The sequence below is a fragment of the Batrachochytrium dendrobatidis genome (genome assembly GCF_000203795.2).
Source record: "Batrachochytrium dendrobatidis JAM81 unplaced genomic scaffold BATDEscaffold_16, whole genome shotgun sequence".
NCBI lineage: Eukaryota > Fungi > Chytridiomycota > Chytridiomycetes > Rhizophydiales > Batrachochytrium > Batrachochytrium dendrobatidis.
The window spans coordinates 118,594-144,065 of NW_006281114.1; the positions used below are offsets into that span (position 1 = coordinate 118,594).

Consider the following 25,472-nt stretch of genomic DNA (forward strand, 5'->3'; position numbering starts at 1 on the left):
TTGGGTACAGAACTCTGCATTTGATACCCCAAACGAGTTTCGGCAATACTGCTGCAGTGCAAGGATATTGTCTAGCATGGGTTAAACATACACGCCATTGTAAATGAATTAAAAACAGCTTACAATGGGTGGATGATGGAAAATGAAACAGCTATTTTAGATACCTGTCCATCGATTGGCAGCTTCTTTGGCCACCTGTATGCCTTGCTCTATCATTTATGATCAAATCGCAAGATTAGATCAAGTGATTTAACTAAAGAAATCGAGTCAGCATTAGCAGTCCAGTATGCAACACTTGATACCTTTAGTACGCATGACTTCTGGGTCGGCATCTTGGAACTGGGCAACTTTGGCAACAAGTTCTGTGTTGCGTATCTGGGCTGCAGCCAGATCAGTAGAAAGAGCAGTGCGCTCATCCTAGCTATCCGATAAAAAGGTTGAATAGACTATTATAATACAATCTGCACAGGTCCGTGACAGTAGTTTACTAACCGTATCTTTGCGAACTAAAAGAGCATTAGATATGGCCAAGCGTGTATGCTGTTCTTGGTCATGGATTGCCTTGAGTTCTTTTTTTGCAGTCTCCAATCGATTACGGATCTTTAATTAGAGTACACGATAAGCACTTTGGGAGACAGTCGACAAACAACAGATCTGAACAGTTACTTAACCTGGTGCGAGTTTGCTCCAGGAAAACTCCAGTAGTAGTTGGAAGAGCCAATCTTTTCCATTGTAACAAGGCCGTCTGCCTATACATATCACCAGATCAACCAAGGTTTACATCCATCAACTAGCTTATTGCTAGAGTATTGAGTTTGAAAATGTCTCACCACCAGACCATCCAAGACTTCCTTGACTGATTTCTCAACTAAAATTAAGCAAGTGTTGAGTGTGGATAGCCGTGATCATGACTAGCCATAGTTTGAGGTTACTCACTGATTCCTTTAGATCTTGGAGCAATCTTTTCAATCTCTTTTAGGTTGTAAAACTCTTTCTACAAAAACACAAGTAACGATGGAGTAATTCAAGAGTATATTCAGCGGTTAACAGATGGATATGCCTTGACAGTGTCAATCAGTAGAGTAGCAGATCCAAACAATAAATGGCTGAAACCGACCGATTCATGGAAAATGCAGATCATACGACGACGCTTCTCATCCAATGACAGTGGTTTAGTGCGAGGAGCCATAAAGACTGGTTTTAGAAGTGTGTTTTAATCAAGCAGTTTAATGGCATTTGAGATATAAACTCAAGTTTAATTTTTATACAAGGAGTTTGGTAAACGCTCGTGAGAGACAATAAGTTTATGTATTGGTAATAAAAACAGTTGGCTAGATGCTCTCTTGGCACACATTCAGATCGTTATCAAGACGGTGGTCGAGTGAATCTACCACCTCTACTCCAAAAGATGAATGTTAGAAATAGAAACACTATTCCAAACGCTATCATCATTGTCTGTCGGAAATGTGGTTGTGATATGACTACTTTTAGCTTGTTCACTGTGCGTTTCATCTGGTTACCAACAGAGTCAAACGATGTGCTCTAGATAAACATATTAGTTGCTTGAATTCACTGTAATTCATCCAATGCATATCAGATTACCATATCGTCCAAATCTCTGGTTTACAAACATATTGATTAGTTGAGCTTTTCATTCACAAGTCAAATAAGATTTTAGAGTATAACCAACCTGTTTTGTAAATCAACATCGTCCTGCATTCTAATAGATATCTATTTGTCATTGCAAGGTGTTGCAGTTAGTCATCTCAGCCAGCCATTGAGTTTGTTACAAATCTTGCTTACATTTTTGATTTTAGATACTTTGGAGTGTAGAGCATCTGTTAGTGAATCATTTCCAGACTCCAACAGTCTCTCATTCTGCTCCTGTCTTATCCGATTGTTTCTGTCAGGATTGCTGCTACCGCTGGCTCCGTTGGGTTCAGGTGGTCTATTGCACGGCAAGAATATATCAGCCTTGATTCTAAAAGTAGTGTCTGCACTTGCTAGCAGCAAGTAAACAGTGACCACTGTCAGTTGCATGTGTTTACCTAAATGACATTGATTTGGATCAACGTACTCGATTGGATGGACAATGGTGAAATAAGCGAGTATAAATTTAAACAATTTTATTGCCAAACCACAGATTGCATCAAATGGCAATCATAGACAATTGTAATATGAATTTATTGCTCATCAGCTACACTTTCGTTTAGTGTAAGAACTTCCACTTGGCCACGTCCTTTGGTTTCCTCTTGCAATAAATCGGTAATCTTACGGAAACTACCAGGATCAATTACAGTAATCTAATCAGATATTCAGTGCAGCAAGCCACATCAATGTGATTAGTTGGTGTCATTAGAATATACAAATCAACCTATTTAAACGGCATGAGCTAATTTAAACTTACCAATTCATAGTCATCGCTCCAATCCTCGACTTCCACATTCGTGATAATCTGGGCAATTTTATCCTTGAGTCGCTTTCCATCCTTTGCTGGCATGATAACTCGCAGCCGCATCTGTGCTCTGGATATTGGGATCGTTTTACTTTCATTCAGCAACTTTATTGCCTCGATGGCTTGTTGCTTTGCCCCCTTGTTTGGATGCACCGAAAAATGTATATCGCTCAATGCCTTTTCAATCATTGTAACTGTATACGGTCGCTTTGTTTCTGGGTTCACTGATTTCTCTGCAACAACCGTGGCAATATCCCGATACATGTTATCTAGCTGCTGAGTGCGCTCTTTTTCGCCAACTTGAATATCCCCTTTTTCTAATATCTAAAACAATGTGAATGTTGATCGTGCATATAGTGTCCATTTCTATAATAGCATCTGGATTTACCCCAAAAGGTACTTACTTGTCTGACCACTTCCTCAGAGTTTTCCGTTTGGAATGCCTTGATAAGATCGTCTTTGCTAGCTACTTGTCCCTTGGAAACATTGAGAAAAACCTGGTTGATCTGAAGTACATTATCCAAATCCTTTTCACTGTACGGCCCAAAACATAGAGTAAGTTGGAATGACCCATTTATTCTTATTTTAAAAAGGTGATATGGACTAGCAACTTACACTCTGCTTCGCCATTCTAGAATCTTGTTTTTATAACAGGCAATCTCAAACCTTTTACCACCCTTCTTGAGTCGTACTATAGATACGTTTGTGAGCTTCACTTGTGCTACTGGCTTCATTACCCGTCGACTCATCTTGATCGCTAGGTTGCAGATTTTCAATCCGGTATTACAAGAATGCTGCTTGAAAACAAATTATTGAATAGCTTCGAGTGTGTCACGTGAAAATCTGGGATAAAATCCAACATGCTACAGTATCGCAAAGCATATATAAATATATTTATTGGGTTGTATTTCGTGGAGAATGATAAAGCGTAGTTCCAATGTTTCGGTTTGGTGTTCTCTTGGAATTCTCTCGAGTTGCTAGGCCAAGTGGTGGCGAAACCCATCCAGATCCGCTACCTCCAGATGCATTCAGTGACTGTGTACTGCCAGATGGCTTGACCAAATCCATATCGGGAAATTCTTGCTCAAGAAGCCAATCCAAATAATCCATATCAGGAAGTCGGTTTCCAAGAGTATCATTGTAAACTACACGACTGACATGACGCACAAACCAGTCCAAGCTCGATCGATGGTAGATGGTTCGTTGGGAAATCATAGGTCGACGGAGTTTTGTGTGGCCTGTACCCAAAGGATCTATGTCACGATCAAGAGAACCATCAGTTTCGCCAAATATATCGCTACTATTTTGTGCCAATGGAATGTCATCCATTGATCCGGATGCAGAAATCCACTTGTTACCAAGTCTGTCCAATAAACTAGCGGGTTTAGATAGATCTGAAATTGATGTAGATTCCCCAGATCTATGATACGATTCCATGTTACACGTTTCTGTAATAAACAGCCATTGGTGCCTTGAATGGATAGAAATACATGGTATTGGCATTAGATACGTCCAAAATAGTTTTGGAAAAATCAAAGCTTACCATTGAAACTCTTCTATGCCTAGCATAACCAAAATATCCACAAGTTTGCATGCTGCAAGGAGAAGCGCAAGATCGTCTGGCTTATTTAGTGCCGGATCGCAAATATAAATACTAAATACTCGAATCTGTAATAAAAATCAGTCAGTGCATGCATACATAAAAGAGCTATTCACAGTAAATTAAAATTACCAGTTCGCTAAGAATCATTGGCCAAAAGTTGGACATGTGTTTGGCTGAGATACGGCAAAAAAGAATCCGCAAGCAAAAAAACCCCTAAGTCGATCAATTTAAGAGTATCAATGCATTAGCACCAAAGCACCAAAAACAACCCATCATCTAAACTATACCTCAAGCTGCAATATAATATAGGGGTTTTTAAAAACTTCAACAATTTTTTCTTGGATCCCCGGAAGATACGGCAAGTAGAAATCTTTGGGTGCAGCGTACAGAGTAAACGATAGTCTTCGTAACATTTGAGCTCGATTGGTCAACTCTTGCTCACGCGATACAAACAGCGTTGTCGATGATGTAGTTGAGATCCGTGCTAATAGTTCAGCGAGTCGTTCCTTGTCAGACGCCATCACTGCATGCATGATTTTTTGCCATTTTTTGGAACTGAGTGAACCAAGCTGAAAAAAGCGAGGGTCTAGAAATGCTTCCCATAGATCTTTGCGGCATACTTTAAGAGATGAGGGAATTTGTGAAAACGCACAGATACAATCGAGTACCGGGTTTAAAAAAAGCTTGTTCATACTATAATTAAAAATAATCAGAACGTCAATATATTGTTATTCAGTAGCTTTTCGCCATTTTAATCAATAACAAATGGCCAAAGCTTACCTATGTCGAGATTTCAACATGGGTGAAGTCACATAGTAAGTGAAGTTGGTGGAAAGTGCTACAATTCGGTCATTGTCCTGAATAAGCTTGGTCAAATTTGGAATCAATTTGTCTGCAAAATAAACCATTGTCTGTATCACAAGTAAACGTATCATTAGCAATCATTAAACTAGCATCACAATGAATGGCTTTATAGAGCAATCAGCAATACCTCTTGAATTAAAGTATCTTCGCTTGGTTTAGTGGTGGATCTCGCCATAGAAACAAATCCAAGCGGATCCAATTCACGCACGGTAGTTGTATCACTCTTTTCATCTCGAACTATCTCAATTAGATGCATAGCAGTATTAGTTGCATCATTCATCAAGGTATTGACGCTGGCTAGCTCATACTGGAAAATAAATCAACGTACACAACGAATCTGTCACATCTCCCGTAACAACACGGCGCCATGATCCTTGATCAAACGCACGTCCAATAATCAATATACAATAGTCCATCACTCGCTGGAGTATTTCCTGAAAATCACATATTCACAGTAAGCATGTAATAAGTAACTGTCACATTTTTAAACAATATACTACCTCTGCCTCACGACGCATACGTTTATCTTCCGCTGTAGTCATGCCTTGGAGTTTTTCAAAAATCGAATCAATTAAGCAAAGCAGTTGTGGAAATATATATTTTATAGATGAAGCTTGAACACACGCCTCCTTAAAGTATGCTATCAAAATAGGCATGCTTTCTTTCAAGTAGGTTGACGAGGCAACGCTTCGAATGTAATACTCGAGAAAGGCACAAAGACTCAGATCGGGGCTAGCCCAAGTCAACAAGATTGCACATTCAAAATAGGTTAAAAACAATGACATATAAAAAGCAGAAATAGCGATTCAATGAACCTGACTCACATTGGCTTGATAACCTTTGACTTGTCTCTATTTAAACTTGCCGAAGCAGACAGATACAAATACGGCAGTTGAAATCGCATTGCTTCCGTCACAACATTGACAACAGTTTTTTGTGAGCATTCTGAAATCAATTCCAAGAGTGACAATGATGCATGTTTAATTTGACTTTCATGCTATATGCCATAATAATAAAGCAAGTTTAAAAAACAAAGGTTAAACGGAAAAATTCACATTTGGAACAGCAATTATTTAGTAGTACCTTGGGTGCTTGCTCGACTTCAGTAAACCACACTTCAATAATCGCGTCCATGAATTGTTGCGGATACGTTTTGTAAACAGCTTCAACCACCCACTTGACAGAAATTCGAATTTGTCCAGCAATGCTACTTTTATCATCCAAACGACTGTTTGAATCTCCGTCTTGCTTTACATCTTTTGCTTCATACCTATCGAGTATCGTGCAATACTCGGCAAGAATTGCAAACAAGCCAGGCATCAATTCAAGTATCTTGCTTTTTGTAGCAAAATCAATGGCTCCTTGCAATGAGGTAGTATCGTTTGCAGACTCTGATCCCAGAGAATCACGAACTAACACACTACCAATAATAGAAGTAATGTTGAGTAGAGGACCACGGGTATCATTCGAGGATTGTGTTCCACCCGACATGCCTCTATCCTCCTGAAGACTAAATAACAACATCCTTTTTATACCATTAAGAAGTGCCAATGTGTCAAATTCTGGGTTGGCATAAAGATTGAAAGATGACCGATCAGAAATAAGTTTATAACCGGAACCACCTGCAAAAAATAGGTTTTGTGCAGATGCTGATTTTGGTATGCTAAATTGGGCCAGTCGAGCAAACTGATGCTGTGTCTCGCGCAACTCAACACACATTGTAATAAACAATGGCAAGACAATCGAAGTGAAGTAGGATTGAAATCGCGGCATATTTGCAAGTACAAGGTTTAGCCAATATTTTAGCATAGAGCGATTGTGATGAGACGATATTGCCTTTAGCATGGTTTTTACAATCAATGGCTTGTCTTTAAGAATGGCATCATCATTGGCCGCCTTTAGTCTATGAAGTTGATGAAAAGTGTAGTGTTGATAAGCATGTGTTGAGATCAAGCCAAGAATCTTCAAAAGATGCGGCTGAAGTTCCAATTTCTTTTCTAATAAACATATTTGGAGTTTGCAAACAATCATATCATGAACAAGAAACGAAATCGATGCGGGCATCACACTTGATCGGGAAATGATTTTTTGCAGAAACAAGCACGAGTTTTGCTGAATCAATAAATGTGCACATAGGTCATTGGGATCAGGGTATTCTAGATCAACAAAATCGGCCAGAATAAATCTCAGCGAGATAATGATAGCTGTATCCAGCAGCGTTAATTTAGGTATGCTGATTTCAAAACATGTTTCTGGCCACATGCATGCAGATTCAATCCATGGTTGTATCAAGGTGGAAGACATGGTTGAATTTAAAAAGTTGACGTCATCAAATTCAAGCAATAGATTCAAAATATCAAAAGCGCGACCGGCCTGTGCTTGATTGAAGGGTTTTGTAAATCGGGTTACTTGAACGTATTCAGAGTCAATTCGTACATTTATCACCTCAAAGCAGATATCTACGTGTGTAAGAACAGTCAAAAGTAGTGGTATGACTCTGATTTAAAATTTCATACATTTACATGAATTATAAATACATTAGCAAATTAGTGGTTGGGTTTAAAAGTCAATTAGCATACACAGCAATCAAATCATCTACTTTACCTAGCATACGATTTTACAAACAATTGAATCCAATTTTGAGCAGAAAGTTGCAGTTGCAAATCATAACTCTTGAGAGAGTCAAGCACAAGCAAAAGAGGACGAGAAAAGAGCAAGCAGGTGTTCAAATTAAGCCTTTCTAATATAGAAATTAAAATAAAATGCACAACAAAAAATACACGGATATCAGTTTCATGATTCTACAGAGTAGCTTGATCTTAGGTCATGCAAAGTGTCGAGACAACCAAACCCAATAAATTCAAACTCACCCAAATGTCGCCAGAATATTCCAAATTTATAAAACTCTTCAATGCGATGATTGGTATTTCCTTGAGACATTAGCTTTGTAATGCAGTCTTCAATCATAGCTACACCAGTAATATCAGTCAACTTCAATATCAACGCAACGCAATCCGAGTGGAATGGTAGATGCTCAAACACCAAAAAATTCCACAATTTAAAGCATATCAAGCTGATATTAGATTCAGATAAAAGTCTGTGTGATATCGTTGTGCGAGAGTGTGATCGAGCAGAAATTAAAATAGAAAACGAGGTGCGTAGCCCAAGAGTCGTCAACGAAAAATCGGCATCACTTCTAGTACTGAATGAAACCAAGGCATTCATCCACACACTATCAAACTTTGAAAACGAGGATCCAGCTTCAACGTGACGTGATAGGATTTTCATAAGACAATCCCATATTCGAAAGTTGTAGGATTGATCAGATTGAGTATTGCTTGTAAAAACACATTCGGCTGGGTTTGTACAACGAATAAAAAAGTCTGTGAAGATGCGTATTGAGGCTAGTGCTGCGTCTAATGGAGATTTACCAACCGTGATCTTTTGAAGCTGATCTCGGACGCGTGGATCGCTGGAATCGGCTAAACTGTAAACTGCAGAAATACTTGGTATCAACAGATCCAAATTTCCAGAAAGTAATTCCATTGTAGAATCACACAAAGCATCTTGTGATGATACATTATCCATACTGTCTGAAGGATGCATCTCTATATTCATTTCAGACGCTGAACGCTCGCGTCGCTCCAAACTCAGCCCACGAAACTCGCGAAGATTCCATGAATTAGAAAACACATTGCTATCAACAAGTACAGAAATTTTAGCACAAATGTACAATCGCAAGCTCAGTTCCATATTTGACTGATGTTGATTAGATTCCGAGGTGATCTGCAGCGAAGCGCTAATAGTTTGATAGAGGAATGGCAAATGCACACGCTGTGTTTCGTCATCAGAAAATTTAAAACTTTCCAGTACAAATAAAATCAGTTCCAGATCCTATACAAATAAAATACTGAGTATTGTATCCAAGATTTAAAAGTGTGTTATGAATAAAGGGCATTTCAAATTCGCCTATAAACATACCTGAATTTCTATATGATCCTTATCAAGCGTCAGCATTTCATGTAGCTGCTTCCAAATAAAAAACGCATCAAGATTGTCCAGTAGCATAGTTGCAACAGAAAGTAGCTAGAAAATAACAATCGTGAGTTGGGCAATGCTATGATAGTTGTGCATACAAAACCAAATCCATTTTACTTCTGCAGAAAGCTGGCTAGAGCGCTCACAATGTCGCTTAAGTGAGCGTAAAATATCCAAAAAAAGCGTGTCCATAATCAATGGTCCAAGTTCAGGTTTATCCAGCAGCGAGATGATGATTTTATAAGGACGATTAAGTTCTGAAATTGGAGTAGCAGAATTGTTTGCATAAAACATGCACTATAATTGATAACGTAGACATGCAGTCAGATTGAAAGGTATCATTTCAGAATGTATTACAGCAAAAGTTGTGCTATAAAATCAGTACATAAAGCAATGTATTGTACCTTGAGAGCCTGCGACACCAGAGAAATGTTGGTTGATACATTACGTAGCGGTACTTCAGCAGATCCTAATACAACAAGCAAGGGTTGCATTGTCAAGTAATGCTCTGCTCTCACTTTAAAAGATATGTATTTGATTACCCAATATCCACGAGTATAGCCGTCTATTCAATGACATGTCTCGACGAAGAACAACTCCAACAGCAGCACTAACTACACGTTGCATATCATCTACAGTCAATAGTCTAAAATACAATGTTTCGAATGTTATTTATCGGCAGAGAACCAATCATGTGGTAAATATTTTCACCAAATGAAAATTCAAAAAGAATAGCATACGTTGTAGTCGCTGGAAAGTGTGTGACAAGCAATTCAAGTGCACCACGCTGAACTAAAGCTGATTTATCGCTCAATAGACAAACCAAGGCAGGGGCCAAGATTTCAGCTTGATCATTGATTGTACTACTACCAACAACAACGACCATATCTTCTGTGCTATTCATTTTTGAAAACCGTCGAAGTATATAGTGTATTGCTGAAAGACGCTGATTGCTTGCAGATATAATTGAGAGCCACAACGCGTGAAAAAAGTATGTATGGTCGACTGCCAATGATATCTGGTCCAAAATGGACACTGCCTTTGCAAATGATCAGTCAGACTTGACAACTTTAGCACCAGACTGTAACATTTAGATGCATACTACATACTTTGTCAAAGAACTCATTTCCTTCTTCTTCAAGCATGGGATAAATGGCCAGAATAAGTCCTTTTAGTGCTGAACGAAGACTTGTTCCAAGTGGAACATAGAATTTTTCATAAATACCCAGTAGTAGTGGCTGGATTGGAATAAATCCAGAAAAAATGTCAGTGGTTTTCAATGCTAATTTAAAGCAGGACGTATCTGACCTTGACAGCAACTGCAGCATGCGCACCAAATGGAAACAGGCCATATGACCACAACATCAAGTCTTCAGCCATTTGTGCTTTCTATGAAAAATATTGGTGTCAGATATTGATTAGTGAACAATCTAACTAAAATCAAATAAAAATGCCTAAATAAAGTAGATACACAATAATAAAACAACAAAAAGCGTACTCCTGCAGCTTGAAAAATCAAGGAATAAACTTCGAGTGCTTTGGCATGAGCACCGCTGGGTAGTGCTGGATTAAGACATTGTGCAAGACGTTTTGAAACAATTAGTTTTTTTGGAACGGCCGAAAACTGCTGGTTGAGCTGAAAGATCTATTAAAAATGCATTCAATAATTATATATCACGAGTGTTGACATGGTGAGTATGCTGATCCGTAATAGACAATGAATCACATTAGATCCGAGTTTTACGACCATCATAGTAACTTGGAATATACAACCTTTCCAAGTCGAGTGAGAAATCCAATGACATCAGCCCATTCACTGACAGAATCAAATGACTGAAGTGCACGCTCGATGGCCGATCCAAACTTTCTAAACTCTACATCTCTGCGACCCTCTGTAGATAGCGACACATTTAAATAAAATAGAAATGTTTAAAATGAAAAGGTAAAAATTGATCATGTTAAAGAGTTGTTTAGTGGGGTTGACTTTGAATCCGACCGTTCTAGTCAAATCTTGACGAGAATCAACATGAAGCCAACTCGGCATGAACAAGACAAACTGCTGAGCAAGTGGAATATAAATTGAATAGACTAACCATCAGTATCTGAAATAGTAGTTGATGTGCTGCTATTTATAGTATTCATGGATGAAGATAGCTTGTGGATGGTCGCAGTCAAGCAAAAGCCAGCAGGCCAGCATTAACTAGAGCGAACACGATCAGTTTACAACACGTGATTTACATTGTGCAACTTAAACGATCATTTAAATGATCGTCTTGATCTTTCCTCACCGCAACCATGGCATCGTTCGCATCTGCCAATGGAAACACTGCTGCCAACGCTTCGCTGCCAAACAGGTCAAATAGAAACTCAGAGTCATCGGAGCCCCTACTGCCACTTGTATGGCAACAGAGCTACGACCAATCTACGTCCAATGGTGTTGCATTGACTGATAATGGAGTTGCAATGGAGAGAACTGCTACTGCTCCACCTACTACTGAAATTGCTTCCAACACAACCCAATCTCTAAGTGCTGGACTAATGTCTTATCCGGCTGTTGCCACTCTTTCTTACGTTCCAATGGTGGGAAAGAATCAACCTCAACGCATGCCAAAAAGGTCGGTTTTTACATCTCAATTATACTTTTTTTAAGCGAGTCTATATGCTACGTTGATTCTCGTTCTGTTGATAATCTCATGTACAAGAACTGCATTTCAAAGATATGGTTTAATATGCATTCCTACTTTTACTTGGCGGGTCAATACTTTGATCTGGTATCAACCTTGTAATCTTGTTTTTTACAACCCTAGCACTTGGATAACCCGTTGTACCAGCACTGTTGCATTTTGGATTTGAACTAAAGTTTTGCCAAACTGGTTGTTCATATTCGTGTATTTGAGCTGTGAATTACTTTTGCATTCTAAATGTTGAATGCTTTTATATTGGACAATACGCGAGGCAAATTGACTTATTTGAATCAACGTATATATATTAGAACAACCAAGACGTCCCAGAAATTGACGCTGTTTCCTGAAGGTGGACCTGCTGGAGCTGATGTTGCCGACTTTGACAATGCTCAAGACTGCAATCAGATTCCTCAATTACCCCATGTTACCGCAAAGACAATCAAAGAACGATGGCTGACCAAATTGGAGAGAAAATGGCTTCCTCGGGTGACTGCTTATTGTACTGCCAAGTATGTCGATTGATCAAAATCTCATTTAATTACCATGCTTATTGAATGTTTAAATCAATGTTAACACCATACACCATTTGGCATGGATTGGATTAGTACATATAAAATGGATGCACTCATGGATCACTTGAAACAAAAAGAAGCAAAATATCACATTTCACCCAAGCGGATTGATGAAGGTATACATTGTCGAGTTTCATTTTAAAATGAGGTTGGTCTATTGGTGTTGCTTATTAATAATGGACACGCTTGCTTTTGGATGATTCGCTAGTCATATACACCCCGTTCAACTTTTCAGAAACAGATTTAAACGCACCAGATTTGATCGATATACGGCCTGTGCATGACCATATACAGGAAATTGGAACATTACTGAATCCCACTGTTGGTGATGTGAATTCCTTTTTTGATCAAAACATTGATGCTTCTGGAAAAAGCATTCCTGGAAACATTCCATATGAGAATTTAGCCAAACGGATTGCCCCAATCGGAGAAGTTCTTTACTTTGACTATGGCGTTGTTGTCATGTGGGGATTGACCGAGTCTGAAGAGCATATCATTTTGGATGATCTAGAGCGGTTTGAAGAAGAGAATCTGCGTATGTCATAATATCCACAATTGAATTGTAGACTGCTTTGCTCAATGTATATATGCATGAAATCACTCCGAGTTTCTAACTGTATTATTTGCACTGTTACTTATTTTAGCTGCATCGTCTATTGAAACGGAGCAGTTTTATTTCCACTACAACAGTAAATTATACCTGATTATAACCCTTATTTTAAACCTTTTGGACGATATAATATACCACTAACTGGCATATAATATGGTAATTTAACTCGCATATTTGGCGACTGTAGCTTTCTATCAGCCGCGTATTTACAATGACATCATCACTCTTAGAAACCCTGCAAATTTTATGTTAAAAATCACAATTTCACATGCAATTGCTCAGTCTGTAAAACTGACGCTATTTGAGGGTCTGATTGAAGAAACCATTGAGAGCACTAAGCACGTACCTCAAATTATGGCTGAAGAAGGAAAGATACACATGTCAAGGTACTGTATTGTATTTGAACGTATACTTGACTGACCTGTCGGGGTTCTAATCCTTGTTATAGAACTGCGATCAACAAGAAAATTGGTCAACTATTTATTATGCGAATTAACGTTAATTTAGTTTCAAATGTATTGGGTAAGGTCATGTGTATTCTCATTGCTGTATTTAATAAGCGTACAACTCCTAACGTATCTGTTTATGTTTAGACACTCCTGAGATTTTCTGGTAAATCATACCTGACTTGGCAGTCTACCCAAATATATAGATGGCTTATCAGTTATTGTTGGGATCATGTTGCTTATGTATTTTAGGAGTGAGCCTCCATTGGAACCATTGTATATGGCTATTCGTGGATATCTTGAAATTTCGCAGCGGTAATCTTTTGATTTTACTAAATGGATTGGATTGTATTGTATATTCACCTAACAGTCTCGTTTTAATTGTGTTTAAAACCTTGTCTAGTGTGGAGCTATTGAATCAGCGCGTATCTGTGATATCAGATCTACTAGATATGCTTAAAGAGCACCTCAATAGCTCTCATGGAGAACAACTTGAATGGATTGTGATTATCCTTATTGGTAAGAAACTTGCAATGGTTTGAATATACGTTGAAATGTGCACACTAACTTATTTTGTGAATTGATTCTACTTGATTGTATCGCTAAATAGCCTTTGAAATTATCATTGGCATTATCACCATTACGGTCGATTTGTCATCCTTTGTGAAACATAGTTGAATGAAGAAAAGATATCAAATGCTGGAGGGTTTTTACAAATCAAATACTGACTAGACCCGATTGGTTTATTTAAGCGCGCATAATAAGCGATATTGAAAAGAACGAAAACAGCCATTGTCCAACCAGATCAATAAAATGCTTTTACTTTAAGAACGGGATTCTGTCATGTCAATTTTTGAAAAATAATCAATGATATTTTTGGCACGATTGATGCAAATGTTATATGCTGGGTGTGTCGGATTCTAATTACAATCAACCATACATATTTGCGAATTAGCAGGTCAATATTGCATTTATCTTGGCGGGTTATGCAATTGTATTAGTACTTACAACAAGGTTTGTAGAAGAGCCAAAAATAGGCGACCGTGGTACGGCCGTAACTTGACCATTATGCTCCGTGTATATGTGTTGAGCAACTGAAAGACCACTAAGGCAGTAGCAGGTGTGATAATAATCAACTGGTCTATTCATTGGAATGATAGGACACGTACAAAGCATTGTGAGTAAAATACATACAAACAGCCAGTAAGATATAAAGATGGGCGTTAAACCTATTGCAACTTCATACTTTCTAGGCTTGTCCCTTAAGCCCCCTCGCCCGCCTTGGCAACAGACTACAATGTATCTTTCAAGTGCATCTACTCAAAATGTAAGATTAGTATTTAAGCAGCTTCAGCACTGCCTGTGTTTAAAACTAAATCTATTACCGCGATTTAATAGGTTGACTGAATTTGAAAAGTTAGAATACATAAACATGCGCAAAAGTTTCAAGCCAATGATAAAAGCTATGCTTTACCTTGCTGGCCTGTTTTGCGTTTGAGATGCATTTCAATCAGTGACACGATACCGCCTTGCCAAAGAGAATAGCATCCATCCACGAGCTTATTGGCACGTCCACTAAAGCCACCTTCTAGTGCCATTTGACGAGAGCAGACCCATTGCTTAACAATAAACAAAAAAGTATGATTGTAAGCTGAAAATACTTTTACTATAGATCAGTACCCAACTCGCATGTTCTAAATCTAGTGCAACTCACTGTGAGAGCATCCATGTCCAACATGTTCATTTTCCCCATGATCTCCATGGCAGCTACAGCACAGTAACTGTATCCACCATGAGCTTCAATGCCAGGAACAGCACCCATACCGCCTTCGTAGCTTTGGCATTGGACGATAAACTCACTTGCGCGATCCATCAATTTGTCAGTAAGAATATGAAGCAGTTTGGCTGTATTCACTGCGCAGTAGGTACCACTATACCAAAACACAAACATATTTTAAAGAATATTAGCATGGTTGATATAAAGAGTAACATTTTGAATATGATTTTTAAAATAATAATCGATTTACAGTCGAACAAAATGTACGCAAAGTAAATCTTACCGAACATCAATCTCCCCTCCATTGTGCATGCGGTATGATCCATTTTCTTGCTTCATTTGCTCCAGAAAATTATACAGTTTCCATCTAAAATTGCAGAGTTATTAACTAGCTCATAACAGATTATTCCATCAAGCTAACAGTGTGTTAGTCACCACATCAACCAATAAAATGTACCGATTAATTGACTGAAACGCATCCTCAGTTCCAATGATTGCAAGTGCATTTACAGCAGCATAAGTTGTTGCAAGATGAGGAATTTGACCAGGTCCACCGCCATATCCACCATCAGGATGTTGACAGGCAGCCAATGAACTGACAGCACGTATTTTAATGGTAAGGGGAATTTCAGTGCCAAGTAGATCCAAGGTATGCATCATCCACATGATTAGCCAAGGTTTGCTTGCATCTAGAGATACCCATCCACATTTGAGACCAGCAAATGCGTGTTGAATGTAATCAATATGCTTTGATCGTAATAACCTAATAATATAATTCAAAAACAGCACATGAGTAAAATAAATAGAACTAATATTCTCAAGTGTCTATTTACAGCCATATTCACATAGAATGAAACACGGAATAAAAGTGTGAATAATAAACAGCCAGTATCAATGAAATGATTGGCATGTAAACAACAGTGCAATCTTTTCAAACTAGAACGCGAACGTATGAGTTTAAAAGTTTGACAACATCAAACTTGTACTGTATTGTAACGAGTCTAACGATCGTAAAATGCATGGCTATGCCAAATGTGGAGAAAGAAATGATTTCAGTTCAAAACTATAGTTTGTGTGAACATTATATGAACGTTGCTTTAAAGAATTGAAAGTGTCGATTAAACAGATCAATTTGTAGTAAAAGAGCGTAACACATATTTGGCCATTGTATCATTCAAACAAGATACAAGCAATGCAAGATACAGAAAAGTGATCCATTTTATGTGAATATGGCAGTCAATATATACGACATCCATACAAGACGATATTAATTTCTCATTGTCAATAAACCCGATGCATTAATGAAATGCGATAATGTCAATTCATATCATTTTCCAGGACTCATAAGACATACACTGGATTTGGATTACAGCTATGTTCTCGCAAGAGTCCTAGGATTGAATCTTCAACCTGTAATTGAGCATCGGAAGTCTCGGTAGCAAATCCTTCATCGTCAAATGTCAGATTAGATAACGCATTCATGAGCAAATCAGCAGTTTCAATAGAAACATTGTCTGTATTTTCATTAATATTTTCATGATCTTCACAGTCAATCCAGACATTGCCGGTGGTGGCAGACAGATTGGTTTGCATGTTGTTGGGTTGGACTGCAAACACCCAAACTGCACAAGTGATTGATACACACGTGATACACACGTGGCCAACACGTGGTTAATTGTGCATACAATTTGATTGCGTTTCTTGTCTGGCTTGAAATCAATTACGCTGATAATGACGCTGCCTGTGGATGCCGAGTCTGCACACCTTGGAGGTACTACTTCAAAGATTACTGCTGATCCTGTTTACGCTGTGTTTCTTGATGATATTCTTTATTTTTGATAAAGGCTTTAAATCCACTTGTCCGACTCCAATTGCGTTTCAATCTGATGGCCTGGACATCTGCCAGATCTTCATTCTGTTATGCATAAACTAATGTATACGCTCAGTCTTGATCTTCCACTTACCAATGCACTGCTTGCACTTTATGCTTATTTTTCCACTTGCACAATCTTAGGAAACTACAAAAAAGAGGACCGTATGATCATGGAGGAGAAGCTCATCAACGAAGAGTACAAGATCTGGAAGAAAAACAGTCCTTTTCTTTATGAGTAAGGATTTCTGTTGGTATCTTGCGATTATAAATAGTGGGAGCAAGCGTTTCTATTGATGATCTTGGTCGTATTCCTGTCCAGTCTATTACTAGAAACACTAATCTTGTTTTAAACCTGATATAGTCTGGTAGTTACTCATGCTCTTGAATGGCCTACCTTGACCTGCCAGTGGTTTCCTGATGTTGAACGGTAATCTGTGTGGTTGATTCTGATTCCAACTTGTCGGTTTAATCACTGATGTTCGTATCTGTGTTTGGTCTTTGCATATCTATCAAGGCCCGAAGGAAAGGACTATGTTCTGCATAGACTTCTTATTGGAACACATACCTCTGAAGGTGCACAAAATTACTTGCAGATCGCTCAAGTTCAACTCCCTAATGAGAATGTTGAAGTAAATGGACAAAGCAACGACCATGAACGTGGTGGTAAGTTGCATTGATGTGTTGTCTGGTTAGTACTTTTATTTCCTTTTGAATTTAACCTATTGCGAATTTTGGCTGACTCTGATTTGCATTTGACTGATATGGACAATTGTTGTGTAAACTCTGGTGGTTGAAAGCAGATGCTGGCGGCTACGGTGGTGCTGATTGCAAAATCAATATTATTCAAAAGATCAATCACGATGGCGAAGTCAACAGGTAATCTATTAATGTTTACATCTAATCAACTTTGGTTTGGTATTTTCCCAAGATCTTGTGTCTGAAACTAATCACACTCATTCTGACTTTATGGACAATTTACCCCATGTTCTAGAGCAAGGTATATGCCTCAAAACCCAGATATTATTGCTACTCGCACTTGCATGGGTCCTGTCTATATTTTTGATCGCACAAAGCATACATCGACTCCAAGTTCTGATGGTATCTGCAATCCAGAAATCAAACTTGTCAGTCATACCAAAGAAGGGTAAGTAAATATTGGATGTTTGTGTTGGGTTCTATTGGGCAATGTCTGCAGTTTACTGATTAAACAGCTTATAAACTATCAGTTATGGCATGTCATGGCATTCTCGTCGCGAGGGTGACCTGCTCACTGCTTCTGAAGACACTACTATTTGCTCTTGGGATATCCGCAAGTTTTCTAAAGATAGGAAAACCATGGATCCAGTTCGAAAATACACTGCGCATACTGCTTGGGTTGAAGTAAGTGTACACTATAGGCAGCTGAATTTTGTCAAGTCTACGTATTACTGATACGATTTATTGAAAAGGACGTTGCTTGGTCTGAGCTGATCGAATCTGTATTTGCCTCTGTGGGTGATGATAGAAAAATGATGATGCAAGTACCATGTTTTTGTATGCAGATATTGATGTAAAAATAACGCACTTGTTCAGAGTATTTAACAAGACATTTGTAATTATATGCATGTTTACAGCTGGGACACACGCTCAGCCTCCTCCAGCAAGGCATCATTTTGTGTTGATACTCATTCTGCTGAAATCAACTGTGTTGCATTCAACCCAAAGAACGAACATCTTCTTGCCACAGGTTCTGCCGACAAGGTAATTCATCACCGCGCTCAATGCACTGCAGGTGAATTAAATGTCATGTCGATACTAATACTAAGTTGCTTTTATTCGATATATATGGAATGTCTTGCATAGACTGTGGCTTTGTGGGATATGCGCAATCTACAACATCGTCTGCACTCATTCGAGTCTCACCAGGACGAAATATTGCAGCTTGCTTGGTCTCCTCATAACGAAACCATTCTTGCCAGTTCCAGTGGCGACAGAAGATTGAATATTTGGGATCTTAGCCGTATTGGCGAGGAGCAATCTCCAGAAGATGCTGAGGATGGACCACCAGAACTTCTCTTTGTACATGGTGGCCATACCAACAAAATCTCAGACTTTAGCTGGAATTCTAACGATCCATGGGTTCTATGCAGTGTGGCAGAAGACAATATATGTCAAGTGTGGCAGATGGTAATGGGTGTTTTTTGATTTAATCTATACAGCACATTGAACTATTTGTCTAATTGAATTTATTTTTAGGCAAGCAACATCTACAGTGAGGAGAATCCCATGATCCCTGCAGAGCAACTTGAATAAACAAGCTGTCATTTGAAATGAACATGATAATCTATACTTGAATAACTTTTGATTCAAATCAAACCGTGCAGGGTTGATGATAAACCTTTGAGTGTCAAGTTTTTTTCTGTAAACGAATCACTTGTTTATCCTGAAATCAGTCGCATTCATGTAAATAAAACACTAATAGCAACTGGACGCATATTTAAATCAGTATATTGCAGTTTTAGTATGTCCTGCACCTTGACACTCTGAGTTGGAGCGCGAACATGTATTAGATTTTGTATTGAAAAGGTCAATTCCTAATAAGCGTAACAAATATTCAACCATTTTTTTTAAAAATAAATCAGTTTTATTTTACATGAATACGATTGCAAGGTTTCTAATACTTTTGACAACAGTTTTTTGAATACAGAACACAATGGGAAAACCAAAAAAGGCAAAACTGGTTCAGCTACTCAAAAACATGAGTAAGCCAGTATCCAAACATGCCAAGAAACAGCAATCCACACCCTCATCCAACGTTAAAAAGCGATCATCACCACATGCCAAGACTGGATCTCTTACTGCAACTCAACCATGTGTAATTCGAAGCATCAAGAGCCAACAGAGTTTTTATTTTGAATCGGATGATACTGTTCTTTTAGTTGGCGAAGGGAATTTCAGTTTTGCTGCATCTCTCATACAAGAACTTTCTGGAACCCTTCATCTCACAGCAACTAGCTACGATTCTCACTCTACTGTGGTGTCCAAGTATCCCGATTCAGTAGAAAATCTGGCACTTCTTGCTGATTGGGAATCCACTACTCTCTTCAACATTGATGCAACCGTCTTGCATAAAACAAAACTGCTAAAATCAAAACGCTTTGATTGCATTATCTTTAATTTTCCACATGTTGGATTGGGTATAAAGGACCAAACTCGTAATATCCAGCAAAACCAGACACTCATCAGTGATTTTTTGGCTTCGGCCATGCATCTCCTTACTTCTCGATCGCTTTACGGAGATTCAAAAGATGGTGTGATTTACATTACTGTCAAAACAGGAATGCCATACGACTTGTGGGATGTTAAAGGGTTAGCCAAGGCGAATGGAGGCATGAGTTGTTTAAGATCGTTTGTATTTCATCCTGAAGCGTTTCCTGGATACTCGCATCGTAGAACAATTGGATTCTCCGAAGGACTGAGTACGGATGATAATAGCGAGATCTTGAAGCGACCGTCTAGAACATATGCTTTTACTGTAAAGCAAGAGGATGAACCCACGTTGGATAATGATGATGATCACGATAATGAATGATCAAAACAATGGTCTTGTGCTTTATTATCTCACCTTGTCTAATCTAAATAAACAGAATCAATAGATCTCAGCTTCCATGTTTGATGCATTTATAATGCGCCAGTTTAAAAGTATATCATCGGCTTTATTTTTGCTATCGGCACGCAGCCACAAGAGCATTTTGATACTTTGGAGAATAAAGCTAAAGCATTCATTTTGCAGGCATCCATCAAAGATTACTCCTCTTCATCGCTTTCCCCAATAACAGCAGTCGATAATTTCGAGCGGACACCCAACACTTTGGCTCGTTTCATCATCATTTCATCCTCGTCATCAGATGCTATTGTCGAATTTGTATTTAAAATCTGTGCCTCGTCACTAGATTGCTTTTCTCTCATCTTTTCTTTCCTTTTACGCTTTTGTTTTCTAAATGGTTTATAGTTTAAATGGTTAGATGCACACCAACAAGCTTTAGCAACTGACATGGTTCATGCTTGAAACGTACCCTTTACTTGGTGTGAACCCATCAGCTTCAGATTGATCAACGTGTTGATTCATGTCATCTTCGTCATCCTCATTCGTAGCAGCCTTGCGACGTATAGGCTTTGCCTTTTCCATCTCCAACTCAACTCGCATTTTTTCATTGTCTTCCTGAACAATCGCTTGCAGCTCTCGACGTTTACGATCGAGCTCTTCCAATCTAAGTTGTTCATTCAATGCACGCTGTTTTTCTTCACTACGCTTGATCTCGGCTGCTTCTTCACGTTTGGCACGGATTTCTGCTAAACGTTCTTCGCGCTGCGAGTCTAAAACTTCGGTTTCGTGAATCTTTTTTTCTGTAGTACGACGCACACCCTTGGAATACTTTGCACGTTCTTTGGCACGTTCAACATCATATCCAAGTTGTGGATTTGGCTTGTGCTTACTTAATTCTTCAAAAGTTCTACAAGATTCATTAGACGGAGCACTTTGAGCAAAAACCAAATCTGGCTTGCAACTCACAACACAATGAAAAAACTAGTTTTAAAATACATACTTTTCAGAAGCTTCCAAACCTATTACGGCGCTCCGTAATAGCGACAGAGGTCGCTTTTCTTTAGGTTGTTCGTTGAGAATTTGCGCATACTGCTGCTTTGCCAGAGCCAAATTGTATTGAAGTGCCAAATCGTTGGGTTTCAAATCACAAGCCTAAATACTCCATTTCAGATTCATTGTAATTAATATACGCCATGTATACGTTAAAGTAGTGCTAAATACGAACCTCTTTAAGTCTTGCAGCTACTGTAGCCATTGCATCTGGCAGCTTTTCAGTTTTCGCAATAATGTAGTGTGCGCGGGCCAAGGATCGAATAACATCAATATCGGCTGTAGTGGATCGTTTTTTTATTGACTCGTACTAGCGCCACAATAAAGCAGTTAGTGACAATACTCGACCATGCATTGATAATACAGATGGAACACGTACCAAAGGAATAGCAGAATGTGGAAGTCCAAGTTCCACCAAAATGTGTGCCAAATTAAGAGTAACATTGATATTTGTACCAGCTGCCTCTTGTATCTATTCAAAAGCAGTAAAGATTGAAACTCACAAAATTAAAATGACAATAGTATTGACGTTTAACCAACCGACATTAAAAGTTACCTGAGTAAGAATTTCACGGGCTTCGTCCATATCACCAAAGTAAGCAAATGCAATGGCGATTCCTGTAGCAGCATACATGTTACGAGAGTCCAAACGAAGCGCCTTGGTAAAAAACTCGACAGCACGTTTACAGTGAATATCGCGCTGCACACCAATCCCCAAAAATAGTTTATCCTGATGAGTATAGTAACCTTGTATGCACCAAAATAAACGCAAAGTAAAATTACCTGCTTGGAATCAGTACGAGCAAACTTTAGACACATGTTTCCTGTGCTGCATAGTGAAAACATGTCGTACTTGTCAATTTCTTGAAGAATTTTCTCAAACGCTTTTCTAGCTGGTCGAAGCGCCTTACTCTCAAGATGGGCGTTGGCAACAAGTGACCATGCTTTGACATTATTTTCGTCAATGGCAAGAGCATCACTGTACCGATCCAATGCAGTTGCATTGTCACCACTATTCTGAGATATATATCCAAGACGAAGCAAACCTGCACAAAAATAAAACTAATCAAAACGTGCTACAAATCTCAAACATTATAAAGCCGTATATATCTCATCTGGACTAAAAATTTACATACAATCTACATATGCAGGATGATCGTTCAAAATAGCAAGATATTGCGCCTTTGCTTTTTCTGTATCACCAAGAGTTTCATTAAGACGAGCAAGATTGTATCGCACAGTAGTCTGTAAAATATCTGAAGCGTCACCCGGTTCAACAGTAGTTGGACTTGCTTCAAAAGCGCGATCATAAAAAGATTTGGCCAATTCAAGTAGTTGCAAAGCAGACCTTGAATCTCCAAGACTGGTTGGACGACTAGATCCCAAATCACTCGCGTGTTGGATTAGCTGTTGAGCATCAAGGTGATAAAGAGCACCAAGATTATTAAAAAGCTCCGGTGCAACTGACATGTCTGGTATTGTTTCCAAAATACGAATGGCACGATCAAAAGCTAAATGCCAAACAATAAAAAGATAATTAACACAAGCTCAAAACCAAAGTGCTTTGTATCTCCAAGTGATCAATCATCGCACACCCTTTTCAGCTTGTTTAAGGTCTTGCTTTGAAAAATAGCAGCCAATAACAATAAGCAACTCGGGATCGTTGATGTATTCATCGTCATCCGTCTTGGCTTTAAAGCCATGTTCCTCTTCAAAGTAGCTACGAAAGATCTTTTTTAAACGATCCAGTTTTTCTGACACTTTTTGGGCAGAATCTGGTAGCTGTGCATAAATCTCTGTGGCAATCTACAACACAATCAATCATGTTAGATATAAAATTCAGCAATACAAATTCTTGAAGTTGCAAGTTTTGAACTTACCGCCAATGCTTCGTAATTATCTGGAACTTTGGCAAGTACTTTTTCAAGTGGTACCATAGCCTCATCAAATTGTTCTGTCGTTTTTATAATATGTTAGGATCGATTGACACCATTGTTCAAATATACATTAAAAATGCTTACTCTTGTATATTTGCAGCTGGCCAAGTCCAAACTGAATAAGAACTGAGTCGGGATTCAATTCACTTGCCTTTACAAAACAGGTGTAGGCCAAGTCATAATTCATCTCAGCCTGGGCGATTTTTCCACGAAGCGCATACGAATCTGCACAGGACATTTTACTTCCAGGAAGACGCAGAGCAGATTCTGAAAACACTCGAGCCTGTCATTGTCGCATTTATGTATACAGGATATTAGACTTGCACATTTCAGATATAAAACTGAAAAAAGTCAAGGTATTGAAATGATACCTTTCCATAGTCTCCTTTTGAAAAAAAGCGATCGGACATCAGGTTAAAGATTATAGAGTGACGGTTATTTTGACGATATCCTCGAGCCAAATAGCCACCAGCAGCAGTCATGGCGGTATTTTTCTCTTCAGGTGTTGCCGTAGTACTTATTGCTCGATTGTTTTCCAAGATGGATAGCAAAGCAAGCGCATCCAAGTTATCTGGATTCTATCCATTTATTATTACTGTCAGTTACGATACAGCCATTGAACAAGTGTTTTGATGAAATGGGTTGAAATAGCTTACAAGAGAAACTGCTCTAAGAAATGCAGCGTGGGCTTTTTTTTCCATTCCAAGACGGTGAAAGCATATCCCGATGGGTATGCGAACATCTGGCTTAATGGTTGGATTTATTCGAAGGATGGTCTGGTATCCGGCTAGTGCAGATTTAAAATCTTGTTTTAAAAAATGAACGCAAGACTGTTTCTTGGAAATTAGTGCATTGCTAAAACCAAAACCACTCATCCATTATATAAAACTGTATAGGGTTACCGATCCAATAAGCGCAGGTAAAAAGTTTGGTTCCTGGTTTAGAGCTCCACGGAATGTGTACAGTGCTTGATCAAGCTGGTTCCGAGAAAGCATGACGTTTGCTAATTGAATAAAATAGAATGAATACAGGACGATTTCAAAGATGCGAATGGCACAATCTACCTTTTCCGACAATAGTGTACAAATGCATTCTATCCAAACGTTCGGCATCGTTTAAAATCTGTGTTGCATTTGCAATAAACTGATCGTGGATGGATGGATCAGATTCCGATTTTGCCTTTTCAATATAGTGCGAAGCCAGAGTATTCAGAATCAAAATCAACGAGTTTTCCTCTCTACGAGAATTACGAGCTAAAATAACGAAACAAGATTATCAAAAGATTGAGCTTGATTGACATATTCAGAGTACGAATATTATGTTTTTTGGAAGACGGAAACAATGCAATTTCAAGAGATGCAAGCCAGCGTATTGGCAATTCACCTTGTCCAATCTCTCGACCTTTTTGAAGAAATATTTCGAATTCGTCTACCATGTCTCTCTTGAGGTATTGAAACTAAAGTATTATAAGGTTGATTAGATCTATAGTGCAAGTGATATGCAAGCTAGAATGCAGTTGATCCAAGAAACTCTGAATCCGTCCAGCCTTTCAAGGAAATGAGTCCAGTTGGATAGGATGAAGGAGAGATATAAATGTTGAGTTGACCAAGACAGTGACAGATAGACCACACTAATAGACATAAACCAATGAATTTGTACAATCCATTAGGTTATGAAAGTCATAAGCCAGACTAACCGCAAACTCGAGAAACAGTGACAATGAACCGTCCTCAGATGTCAGAATATCAATAATATGATCATGATTTGCACGCAAGTCATTCAAGTCGACTTCCAGCACTTCATTTGTCTGTCCACTACGAAGCAACGGGATCTCTATACTGGTTGCAGCCATGACCAATATCTTGGGAATAAGTTGACAAAGTATTCGATTGTCCAACACTTCAACCCACTCTTATTTACACGTGATCCCATCATGAACAAGAGTCCATCAAGTCGTATTATTATAAGATACTTGAA

General features: G+C 38.6%; 10 protein-coding genes across 10 annotated transcripts; 3 read left to right on the top strand and 7 right to left on the bottom strand.

Moving 5' to 3' along the window:
* Window positions 1–156: 156 nt before the first annotated feature.
* Window positions 157–1,189, bottom strand: BATDEDRAFT_92247 (uncharacterized protein; the record flags this gene model as incomplete). The annotated part of the gene is made up of 7 exons (XM_006682454.1): window positions 157–209; window positions 303–417; window positions 493–600; window positions 672–749; window positions 831–868; window positions 937–994; window positions 1,118–1,189. 7 exons carry the CDS (start codon window positions 1,187–1,189, stop codon window positions 157–159), a joined length of 522 nt encoding a protein of 173 aa, XP_006682517.1.
* A 176-nt stretch (window positions 1,190–1,365) lies between these two features.
* Window positions 1,366–2,040, bottom strand: BATDEDRAFT_92246 (uncharacterized protein; the record flags this gene model as incomplete). Its single annotated transcript, XM_006682455.1, has 4 exons — window positions 1,366–1,542; window positions 1,603–1,618; window positions 1,691–1,731; window positions 1,804–2,040. 4 exons carry the CDS (start codon window positions 2,038–2,040, stop codon window positions 1,366–1,368), a joined length of 471 nt encoding a protein of 156 aa, XP_006682518.1.
* Window positions 2,041–2,183: 143 nt separating this feature from the next.
* BATDEDRAFT_14442 (guanine nucleotide exchange factor SDO1) lies at window positions 2,184–3,189 on the bottom strand (the record flags this gene model as incomplete). The annotated part of the gene is made up of 4 exons (XM_006682285.1): window positions 2,184–2,303; window positions 2,408–2,779; window positions 2,860–2,989; window positions 3,071–3,189. The coding sequence occupies 4 exons, from the start codon at window positions 3,187–3,189 to the stop codon at window positions 2,184–2,186; spliced, it is 741 nt and encodes a 246-aa protein (XP_006682348.1).
* A 160-nt stretch (window positions 3,190–3,349) lies between these two features.
* On the bottom strand, window positions 3,350–3,892 carry BATDEDRAFT_92245 (uncharacterized protein; the record flags this gene model as incomplete). The annotated part of the gene is made up of 1 exon (XM_006682456.1): window positions 3,350–3,892. The coding sequence occupies one exon, from the start codon at window positions 3,890–3,892 to the stop codon at window positions 3,350–3,352; it is 543 nt and encodes a 180-aa protein (XP_006682519.1).
* Window positions 3,893–4,079: 187 nt separating this feature from the next.
* Window positions 4,080–11,102, bottom strand: BATDEDRAFT_92244 (uncharacterized protein; the record flags this gene model as incomplete). The annotated part of the gene is made up of 21 exons (XM_006682457.1): window positions 4,080–4,109; window positions 4,188–4,271; window positions 4,346–4,751; window positions 4,839–4,969; window positions 5,050–5,159; window positions 5,251–5,356; window positions 5,423–5,654; window positions 5,747–5,919; window positions 6,006–7,419; window positions 7,527–7,662; window positions 7,793–8,816; window positions 8,904–9,008; window positions 9,078–9,257; window positions 9,365–9,429; window positions 9,503–9,606; window positions 9,701–9,999; window positions 10,070–10,198; window positions 10,269–10,349; window positions 10,459–10,605; window positions 10,731–10,852; window positions 11,054–11,102. The coding sequence occupies 21 exons, from the start codon at window positions 11,100–11,102 to the stop codon at window positions 4,080–4,082; spliced, it is 5,127 nt and encodes a 1,708-aa protein (XP_006682520.1).
* A 153-nt stretch (window positions 11,103–11,255) lies between these two features.
* On the top strand, window positions 11,256–13,971 carry BATDEDRAFT_36144 (uncharacterized protein; the record flags this gene model as incomplete). Its single annotated transcript, XM_006682383.1, has 11 exons — window positions 11,256–11,575; window positions 11,953–12,153; window positions 12,250–12,332; window positions 12,425–12,751; window positions 12,861–12,905; window positions 13,014–13,212; window positions 13,275–13,348; window positions 13,420–13,438; window positions 13,525–13,587; window positions 13,676–13,791; window positions 13,883–13,971. 11 exons carry the CDS (start codon window positions 11,256–11,258, stop codon window positions 13,948–13,950), a joined length of 1,515 nt encoding a protein of 504 aa, XP_006682446.1. The 3' UTR covers window positions 13,951–13,971.
* A 9-nt stretch (window positions 13,972–13,980) lies between these two features.
* On the bottom strand, window positions 13,981–16,642 carry BATDEDRAFT_92126 (uncharacterized protein; the record flags this gene model as incomplete). Its single annotated transcript, XM_006682458.1, has 9 exons — window positions 13,981–14,192; window positions 14,281–14,413; window positions 14,519–14,588; window positions 14,658–14,675; window positions 14,747–14,891; window positions 14,987–15,203; window positions 15,333–15,416; window positions 15,507–15,812; window positions 16,404–16,642. 9 exons carry the CDS (start codon window positions 16,640–16,642, stop codon window positions 14,097–14,099), a joined length of 1,308 nt encoding a protein of 435 aa, XP_006682521.1. The 3' UTR covers window positions 13,981–14,096.
* Window positions 16,643–17,086: 444 nt separating this feature from the next.
* On the top strand, window positions 17,087–19,106 carry BATDEDRAFT_30823 (uncharacterized protein; the record flags this gene model as incomplete). The annotated part of the gene is made up of 9 exons (XM_006682370.1): window positions 17,087–17,157; window positions 17,284–17,349; window positions 17,437–17,585; window positions 17,723–17,798; window positions 17,914–18,066; window positions 18,149–18,302; window positions 18,371–18,471; window positions 18,536–18,662; window positions 18,765–19,106. The coding sequence occupies 9 exons, from the start codon at window positions 17,087–17,089 to the stop codon at window positions 19,104–19,106; spliced, it is 1,239 nt and encodes a 412-aa protein (XP_006682433.1).
* Window positions 19,107–19,812: 706 nt separating this feature from the next.
* On the top strand, window positions 19,813–20,439 carry BATDEDRAFT_5132 (uncharacterized protein; the record flags this gene model as incomplete). Its single annotated transcript, XM_006682273.1, has 1 exon — window positions 19,813–20,439. A coding segment is annotated over one exon (627 nt), but the record flags the coding sequence as incomplete, so codon positions are not given.
* Window positions 20,440–20,663: 224 nt separating this feature from the next.
* Window positions 20,664–25,347, bottom strand: BATDEDRAFT_36145 (uncharacterized protein; the record flags this gene model as incomplete). The annotated part of the gene is made up of 17 exons (XM_006682384.1): window positions 20,664–20,898; window positions 20,978–21,415; window positions 21,509–21,660; window positions 21,734–21,868; window positions 21,938–22,030; window positions 22,115–22,288; window positions 22,342–22,604; window positions 22,695–23,069; window positions 23,154–23,364; window positions 23,439–23,512; window positions 23,580–23,778; window positions 23,867–24,073; window positions 24,152–24,325; window positions 24,398–24,498; window positions 24,560–24,748; window positions 24,879–24,951; window positions 25,192–25,347. The coding sequence occupies 17 exons, from the start codon at window positions 25,345–25,347 to the stop codon at window positions 20,709–20,711; spliced, it is 3,204 nt and encodes a 1,067-aa protein (XP_006682447.1). The 3' UTR covers window positions 20,664–20,708.
* Window positions 25,348–25,472: the final 125 nt, after the last annotated feature.